This window comes from Otolemur garnettii, unplaced genomic scaffold (assembly GCF_000181295.1).
Source record: "Otolemur garnettii isolate 467f Iridium unplaced genomic scaffold, OtoGar3 scaffold00279, whole genome shotgun sequence".
Taxonomy (NCBI): Eukaryota; Metazoa; Chordata; class Mammalia; order Primates; family Galagidae; genus Otolemur; species Otolemur garnettii.
In genome coordinates, this window is record NW_003852674.1 from 262,844 (window position 1) to 273,048 (window position 10,205).

The 10,205-nt window shown below is 37.0% G+C and overlaps 1 protein-coding gene across 1 annotated transcript in view; it reads right to left on the minus strand.

Annotated features, from left to right (window-relative positions):
- Window positions 1–1,279: 1,279 nt before the first annotated feature.
- The window catches only part of LOC100947227 (putative vomeronasal receptor-like protein 4), a 16,754-nt gene continuing 7,828 nt past the window's right edge, over window positions 1,280–10,205 (minus strand). The window contains exons 2-3 of the mRNA XM_023508823.1: window positions 9,835–9,873; window positions 1,280–2,191 (exon numbers count right to left, since the gene is read on the minus strand). Coding sequence (XP_023364591.1) covers window positions 1,280–2,191; window positions 9,835–9,873 — 951 coding nt within the window. The remainder of the gene's footprint in view (window positions 2,192–9,834; window positions 9,874–10,205) is intronic.

Below are 10,205 nucleotides of genomic sequence, written 5' to 3' on the forward strand. Positions count from 1 at the left end.
ACAAAAAATCTGTTTTTCCTCACAGATATATTCAAAATATTAAAGGCAATATTCAAAGTTTGGTAAATATAAACTTCTAAAATTGAAAACCACATATGAATTACTAAATTTATACTTGTAATTTTTCACAAAGAGAAAAATAAAAGGAAATACTTAAAAGAGAAATAGCCTTGGCCTATAATCCTAGCACTCTGGGAGGCCAAGGCAGGTGGATTGCTTGAGCTCACGAGTTCGAGACCAGCCTGAGCAAGAACAAGGCCCCCGTCTCTAAGAATAGCCAGGAGTTGTGGCAGGAGTCTCCAGTCCCAACTCACTTAAGCTGAAGAGTTTGAGTTTTCTGTGAGCTATGATGCTATGGCACTCTACCAAGGGTCACAAAGTAAGACTCTGTTTCGGAAAAAAAAAAAAGAAAGAAATAGACTTGCTATACTATGTCAAACAGAATATAACATATGAGTGATAGACAAAAATAATTTACCATGATAAATGAAAAATTGTCACAATGTTACAAACCACAAAGAAAAATAAATATTAACAAAGCTGAAATTACTATTACAGCTAAAAATGTATTAGCTGAATTAATTTTAACAAAAAATAATTTTTAAAAAAATTGAGTAATTTTTTTTATTCATGAGAGCTTCTTAAGAGTGTACTTAAAGAAGAAAGAAGTGGTTTTGCATATAATGTTAAAAATGAAAGAGTCAGAAAATTGATTTGGGATTATCAACCTTTGGTAGACAATAAACTAGTGAATCCAAATACTCCTTTGCAGCACAAAATTCAAATGTATCTAAAAATAATAGAATTGTAATTCCACACAATGTATTATTCACACAACAAGTCCTTTGCTATTGGACTATTTTTTTAAATTTCAGAATATTAAGGGGGTACTAATATTTCAGGTTACATGGATCACTTTAGTAATACTTGAGTCTCAGCTAAAGGTATGCCTGTCACCCAAACTGTCCTCATTAGGTAGTATTTTCTCGTCCCCTCTTTCTACCACGTGGTTGATTTCCACTGAGTTTTTCTTCCCTCTCATGTGTGCTTGTCAGTTAGCTCCAATTTAATACTGAGTACTTGTGGTGTTTTTTTTTTTTCCATTCTCGAGATACTTCAATTAGCAAGATGGTCTCTAGTTTCATACAGATTGTTTCAAAAGGTATTAACTCATCTTTTCTTATGAGTAGTTTTTTGTGTTATTCATGTACCACATTTTCTTAATCTTTACTTGACTAATTTAATTAAGAACAGAAGAATTTTCAGATTTTTTTTTCCATTACACTCTGATTAACATGGATGGAATTTTGGTGGTATATTTTTTTAGGAAATAGATTATTCTTTTGTCAGAACTGATTTGTATCAAAGGACAGACAGTAGCGTAGAGATTGGCCACAATATTCTGGATATCTAGGATGATTGGGTTGTAAGCCCACAACATTGTTAAGGAGGATGAAATCATAATGTCCACCAAGTACATGAACACAAAACAACTCACCAGCAGCAGGATGGTCTGGGTGGCCCTTTTCTCTGCAAATGCTCTTAGGGAGAGGTTGGTGCTGTGAAGGTGCTGGGATCGCTTCTGATGCTTTAACAAGAGAATGACCATGTATGTACTTGAGAGCAGCATCATTCCCACAAAGAAGACACTCTGGGATAAGCTGAGAATAAAGACTAGTCCCCTGATGATGGAATTCATTGGAGAAAGTGAGCAGTATTTACCTACTTTGAGTAGATTGGTCTGTGTCATGTTGGACAAAGCTACTGTATGTAAGATTAGGATACTGCTAGAAGACAAATTGAGGGACCAATAAAAGAATAAAACATGGACAATGTAATTTGCAAATTTGTGTTTAAATCTTGCCAACCAGGAGGTACTGGGGCTGATGGTGATTGCCTGTAACATGCTCAGGAGGCAGGTGTTACAGATGGAGAGGCCCCTCATCACCCTAGTCAGGTAGAACAAAGCCTTACATTTAAAGTCATTCTGAAAATTCAGTGACTCAAACAGATCTGAGGACAAAAAGTGCACTGCACACAGAAGCATCACCAAGTGAATGAAGGCCAAGTGACAGGTGATCAGGTCAGTGGGCTTAAGCCAGCAATCCGTAAAAATTCTGAAAATGAGGAAGAAAAGGAGAAAAGTATTGGCTGAAACTCCAACTCCAGCTTGGAAAAAAAAGGCATTTTTCTCTGATAACATAAGTGGAAAGTGTGCTCTTCTTAATGGCAAAGAGAAAATATATTCTGTATGACTGAAAAAAGATAACAAAAGACCTCACATCATTAATGTTCATTCTTCAGTAATAAAAATCACAAATTATCTTCAAATATATTTTAACTTTTATTAATGATAAACTCTGTCTCATATAAATTCTATTTATCTAATACTGGTGTTATTTTCTACACCAAAATTTAAATATACATATACACACACACATCTATACAAACACATACACACTCTTGCCCTTATATGTAACAGGGCTTCCCTGTTCCCAGTCACAGTGTTGATTGCTGATTATACATGGGCTTCCCTGTTCCCAATCACATTATTGTCTTACATTCTCTCATTTTATATTTATTAAACACATTGATGCTATTGATCATATAAACTTAATTATGGGTCTCTCCCAGTTTAGTTACCATCTCAGAGATCCCTATGTAAACTCTCTATATCTCAGGTGAGGATTAATCCATCACTAAATTGTCTATAGGATAAACACTACTGGTAATCAGTTTATGACCAGAGAATTGCCTTAAAATAATTGTGTTGATTCTTTTCTTGAAATTATACTCAACGCAGCATCCCCTCTCATGCCTTGAAAAATACTTAGGTCTTCAACAATATAGTTTTTCTCAAGCTTAAATATGATATCTACAATATCAGAACATCTTGCATAATTTCACTGAATAATTTTGCTGTTACTGTCTCATGTTATTGGTCAGTACACAGACATCAGTCTTTTATCAATTTATTTTGATTCAGTTATTAGAAAAATTCAACTTGATATTACATGAAAATGGGGAAAATAATGTTTACTAAGATTCTTCCAAAATGGAAGTGTTTCCAATTATATTTTGAAATTCACTTGTCACTATACTATTGATAGTTATTGATAGCTGTAATATATTACATATACATATCGGCCCCGGACTGAGCTGTTGAGCCGGAAAAGGAGCTAATATCATTCAGCTGTGGGCTGCCCGCATAGCTACTGTGGGGGAGCTGCCCCTGCATGTTGCAGCACAGGGATTGGCTGGGAAACCTTGGGTGAGTAATCTAGTGACTGAGCTGCCAAAAGGCAGGGACTGAACCACTGGGGAAGTGCGGAGATCCAAGTGTTTGGCTGATTAACAGCCTTGGCCCTCAAGGGCACAGAGGCAGACTGGATTTGGCACACTAGATAAGCAGGCAGCCACGCCAGGTGAGATCCCAGGGATAATTGCTTTCTTTGGAAAGTATCTGCTTGGCCAAGGTTCATAGTTTGAGTGTCTTTTAAGTGGGCTGAAGAGACATTTGGGCTCCCAAGCCTGAGGAGTCTAAGAGATCAGCAGAGGCCTCCAGTCTCCATCTTCTACAGCTGTATTAACACTGTGATTAACACCTCATACCTCAGAAGATCACCTGTTTCCCAGACAATATTCAGCAAGCCATATATACTGTTTGGTATATTATATATATACATATATACATAATATATTACATAGAAACATACGTATATAGATATATACAGTTATTATGATAGTATTTCTGACCTATATTTAGAAATTAATAGATGAAGTAGAACATTGCTCTAAAATACCTTGAAATTCTTGAGTTTATAAAAGACACAATGTATAGTTGAAACGGTTATTAATCTAACTCCAAAAGCTTAAGTTAGTGAAGGGACACATTTATCCTGACTGCCGTATAGTTGCACTAACATGCAGCTTCATCATCAGCACAGGTGGGTTCTCTTTTCATGATGGAACCAGGAAAAACACCATGATATTATTGAATTTAAAGGCTTGATTATATTCATACTTTAAGGATGATAGCTGAAGTCCAGTAAAATGATATTTGGACTGATTAATAAAATATGTGCAATTATTTATTAACCATGTACCTATATATTTTATTAATAAAACACATAAGATACAAGAGATAAAATTAGATAAAATGACATAGGTAAGCATGTTAACATTTTCTTCTCATATCTCAAGATACATTCAGCTTACCCCCTGAATCTTTGTGCCTCTCTCTGAAAATGACCATCACACACTGAATAACTCTTGATGTGTAGAAACGTCAGGTGGAGTCTTTCTCCAACAAGGCTCTTGAGGTCACTGGTGCTGAGGCTAGACAAGAAGACACCATGGTTACCAGAAATGAGGACTGGCAGCTAAAGACTAATTGTTTCCTGAGTGCTGGGAGGCTGTGGCCCTGGCACATGGAGGGAGTCCACCAGCATGTATATGCCTCTCAAGATGCTGTTAGGCCTAGACTAAGGTGGAAAAATACCAGTTAACTCCTGGCAAATTTCTGGGCCACAAGCCCTCAACTAAATGGAGTAAGTCTAGTTCACTACCAAGATAGATGGGAAAGTAGTTTCTTGCTTGACTAATTCACTGCCTGGGAAATAGACCAGGAAGTACCAACTGTCTGCAGACTGACCTTTAAATAATATCAGGTGGGGAAAGTACTGAAACAAAGATGCATGGCTAACTAACCACAAAGTTCTGCTTCTGTATACTGCTTGCTTACCAACCTGGGTACAGCTGGGCAGCCTGCATGACAACCAGGATGCAGACCAGGCCTTAAAAACCCGACCCCTTAAGCAGGTGGAGCTGCTCTCCCAACCCCTGGGTTGGGTGTGAGGCAGCTGCCAGCTGGCTTTTAAATAAAGAACTCTTCTGTTAATTCCGCTACCGTGACGAGAATTCCCGGGCACAGCAATGCCCACCACCGACTTGGGAAGCGACCTCCTACAAGTCCTAATTTCAGCCTGAAGGTAACTGTGGCTTCCATCTGAAGACCTCAGATGGATACAAATAGTACCTGACTTTCTTCAATCATTTCACAAATTATGTTCAGGTCAGGATTAAGAAAAGAGTGGGGAGAGATGGGGATGAAGAGACTAACCAAACTTTTAATAAGTCCCTATTGCGTACAGAATAATAAACTTTGACATTTGAGATTTCACAATCTCAATGTAACTTCTAGTTATTATCTAGGAGAAGAGGGAGCAGAACATGATGGCAAAGGCACACAAGAGAGCCAACAGGAGAGAATGGGATTGATCCAAAACAAAACCAGCTGCAAGTGAGCCATTTCAAATTCCGGTGAGTGTGGGCACCTGGCTGGTGGCTTAGTGGAAAAAGCAAACGAAAAACCTGCTCTGACACCCCTCTCCTGGGTCCTGCCCTTACCATGCAGAAAGTGCTCAGTCTGCCGCAGCTCTTATTTCTTCTCCCTCAGCAGTTTGGCCACCGCCACCAACTCAAGCCTCCTGACCTTGGCCTGAGCTTCAGACCCTGCCTGGAACTGGATGAAGGTCCGCAGAGCTGTCCCGCCACTGTCAAACAGCTCCTCCAACAGCCGGCTACTGCAGTTTAGAGGCTGGCGGCGGGATCCGCAGCCGGGGTGGCCCAGAGGCCTGGGGAAGCGCCCCACAGCAGCCATCCGCATTGCTAGCTTGAGAGCGCGTAGTACCTTCGGGGCAGGACGTTCCAGACAGAGCTGGTCTCCTGGCACCAAACTGAGCCCAGAAATAGGGGCGAGAGCAGACCAGGCTCACCCGGCGCTGGCGCTGTGTTAAAGGGCTGCCCAGAAGCTTTGGTGGGAATTTATGGCTAAGAGGAAGGAAGCAGCAGGATTCTTGGCTGCTCAAACTTGTGCCCCAGCAGGAAACAGTGGGGGTGGGGCTGTCATCCTCCCCCCCTCCACCTCCAGGGAGACGTCAAGCTCCTCTTTTAAACACTTCAGCATACGTGACCTTGCCCTTATTGGGCTGAAAGGGGGAAAGGAACAAGTTGGCGCTCCTGACTGCGAGGATTTGTTTCCCAGGCACAGAATGAGGCTTTCAAGAACCAGTACGGTGGGAGAGGTCCACAGCCAGAAAAGTCATCTGTTCTTAGTGTCGGCCCGGCCATTAGAGCCAATGTCAGGAAGATGGCTCTTGAGTGTGTTTGTTCCTTTTCCTATTATCCTGTTCTTGTTTCTCTTTTCGACAGCGGGTCAGCTTCATTTCAACCCTGACGTGACAAGTGTATTCTAAGACAACCCAATAAATTTGCAAAATCTGTGTTCCTGCCCTGCATCCGCCACGTAATTGACTTGATCTGTATGTTTCTTCTCCCAGTTTTCGCTAGCTACTTTTTAAAGAGGTTGAGTGAATCTGTGTTAAATTACAGCACAACAAAACCTTCAGAGACACGCATCCAGTGGCCCAAGCCCTAGTCCCTTTGCAAAATAATTGCACATAGCAGATATGTGCTGGGAATACCGAACTTTACTGTGGTATAATGCTTTACCAATGGAGTTGATGGAGTTAACACAAGCAAGGCAGTCTTGGGACTGTAAGGGCTGAGCACTCAGTGTAAGAACTACTTATCGTCTGGTTTGGGCAGTATCTATTAAAGAGATGATCTGTTGAGAGAAATGACATATTGAAAGAGCTTCAGAATTACTTAAAAAAAATCAAATGATAAAACATGGGAGCTCTTAACCAGGCTAAAATAGCCTTCCACCATCCAATCAAAACTATGAGGTTATGTATAAAATTCTTAGAAAACGAGTTTGTGTTGCCTCTATTCATGACTTAGCATTACATACAAATGCAGAGTGATGACGGAAGAATAATTTACCAAATTACAGAAAGCAAAAATAATTTTGCTACTTAAAAGCTCCAACTAATTACCTCACATCATTTTACTTTTGTATTCAAGGTACACTACTTTATAAATTTGTTGTAAGATAGTGGTTGAAGTCCATTTTATTTTAATTCTGATCTGAGTATAAAATAGGACGGGTCAGGTCATTTATAACTATTAGAAACAACTATTTACCAATTCTAACCTTATCTTTGAATTTTTTAAAACAATAAAAATGGTCCAATAAAATAAACAATAAAAATGAATTCAACATGATAAATCTTTCAGCTGAATCCTCAAAACATACAGAACTTCAAGAATGTATTTTATAAGGCTGCATAATATTCCATGAAACCAATATATAATCACCCACACTTTCGTATGAAAGATATAACACAACTAAAGCCCAAGATGAAAGGGGGAAGAGGAAGAGGAAGGAAGGAGGGAAGATGGGTGGTGGGAGAGTAATGGCTGGGACCTCACCTATGGTGCATTTTATAAGAGTACATGCTAAATCTATTAAGTGTAGAGTATAAATGTCTTAACACAATAATTAAGAAAGTGAAGTGAAGACTATGTTAACCAGTTTGATGTAGGCATTCTGAATTGTATATACAACCAGCACATTATACCCCATACATTTGTTAATGTATGCAGCTATGATTTAAAAAAGAATATATTTTATTATTTATGAAATGTGAAAAATTATAATACCCTAGAGAACAATGTAAAAAATAATTGTTTCCTTTATTTCTTTTTTAGAAATTTATCTCAACCCTCAGAATGTACCAACTCTTAGTTAATAATATACACATGCACCCAATCTCCTTTGTTGTTTAATTAAATTTTAAAGTTCATTTTGTATCTTGTATTATTATTTGATGAGTATGGCAAATCCACTATGAAAGAATCACTGGAGTTCCAATAATATGGTTCCCACCTGTGAGAAATGATATAGAAGAAAAACCAGAGAGGTAACTGATAGGTGGATCAGAGTACCCAAAAGAACTGAGTTCTATCTTAAACATTAAAAACTTAAGAAATCAGAAAGCACATCTAAGCTCTCACTATGAAGAGTGACAAGCAGGGGTTGCTGATCCTGAAGGTGAAACCCCTGAGCACTCTCAGAAGACAGATTAAAAAGAAAAAGGAACAGATAATGCAAATCAATTCATTTTCTTTATTCTGCCTGTCACCTTGGACTATTTTGAATATTGTAAGCCCAATGTTCCTGCATAATCATGCATAATGGTGGGAGAAATATCAATATCAAAATAACCAGTGAAAATGATCATTTTCAAATCTGTCAGCTTAGACGAGACTTTTGAAGAAAAGAAAAGGAGTACAGTGAAATGAAAAAGCCATTTGAACAAACCCAGGGACTATTTTGCATGTAATTAATATGTTCTTTGGAGAAAATAATTTGGAAAAGCCTCTTTACTGGTCTTTTCCATAATATATGATTTTTAGGGTAGTGTTATTTTATTTCTGATGAATTATAGTTTCACTTTGTGAAGTATAATTTCACAGTGTGCTGATCCTAGCACTCACTTGACAATAAAATGTACATGATGAATATCTCCAATGTTTTATTAACCAAAAGTGTCATTTTTGTCATAAATTTTACTATATTATTAGCAGTATTATCATTATGATAGGTCATTAATGATATAAAATGATTTTGACAATTTCAGTGATAAGATGAGAGTGATTTGTTTGATATAGTGCCATCGGTGGCAACAAAAATAAATCACCTGGAGAATTTAGGAAAAAATCAAGAATAAATCAATGAAAGTATCATTATGAAAAGCACAGATGCCATGGAACTATGGTAGCATCCAATACCAGTGAGGGACTGCAGTGTATTTACCATTTTTGGTGATTTAACTGAGTGTAGGCAGCACGAAGCAGCTGACAAGACTATCCACAATCTCACACATATAATTATCAGGACTTCAGAGAAAAAGTATGAGTAGAAGTGTCACTACCAATGTTATAGACAAAAACAAGAAAAGAAGCAGGAGCTTAATTAAAAATTATATGGTGTAGATTTTGGAAAATTCTAAAATTGTTCTGTGAAAATGTGCTCTGTTGACCATCAGAACCAGGAGAACACTAGGAAGCGTAAATCTAAATTCTGAGGAGCTGGTGACAGGCATCCCAGTGAATCACTCTATTTGGAAGATGAGGGTCATAGCAACTGGGTCAAATAACAAAGTTTGAGGGAAATGGAGAAGGTGTCCTCTGTGTTCCAGGTGTCCCGATCAGGTTCAATGAATTACCTGACATTACCCTACTTGATTTATGAAATACATGATGTTACTATAATTTAGTACAAACTTAAAATTAAATAATGTTTAAAATATAAATAGAAGTTTTATTAATAAATATTTAAGGTGTTGATTTCATTGTGGATAGAAATGAGCAATCACTGTCCTCATTTTGTTTATAGCAATATAATGATTCCAACCTTGTATGTCTTCTATATTAAAGGTACATAGATACTAAAACCTCTATTATTACTAAATTCAGACAATGTTAACACAAATTTAGTTGTAATGATTCAACAACAAAATTAAAATTTCCTTGTAGTTTTTATAAATATATCTTTTTTTTCTTTCTTTCTTTCCTTTTTTTTTTTGAGACAGACTCTCACTTTGTTACCCTCAGCAAAATGCCATGTCGGCACAGCTCATGGCAACCTCAAACTCTTGGACTCAAGCGATTCTCTTGCTTCTACATCCCTAGTAGCTGGGACTATAGGCACCTGCCACAATGCCCATCTATTTTTAAAAATGTGGTCTCACTCTTGCTCAGGCTAGTTATAAATATATCTTTAAATTAAAAAATAAAATTTGGGATTTTTGGAGAAAAATTAAAGACACTAATCTTGGAGAATTTTTTCTTGGAGAATTTTTTAACTGTATGTACAGTTAAGAAATTCTCTATATTCTCTTGGTAATATAGAAATTCTACATGCACTAACATTAAAACCAGTGTTAGAAGTTTTAGTTTAAAAACCTAAAATGCTAAAACTGAATGTAGAATAAAATATTTAAATTAATGCTGAACATCTTAGCTCACATTCATCTAGCTAATTATTTTCTTTAAAAAGATTTAATAGAAATAAGAAAATAATATTTTCAAATATATCTGTGGTAAACACAAAAAATTCACTTTAATAACAATTACCAAAATGGAATAAACAAAGTAATCTGTATGGCCACCTATTAAAAATTATCATACAATATTACAAATATGCCATGTTTTGTGATACTATGAGTTTAAACAGTCTCTAAACTGTTGAAATATTTTAAAGTATCTTGCAAATTAAAAAAACAAAAATATGATTA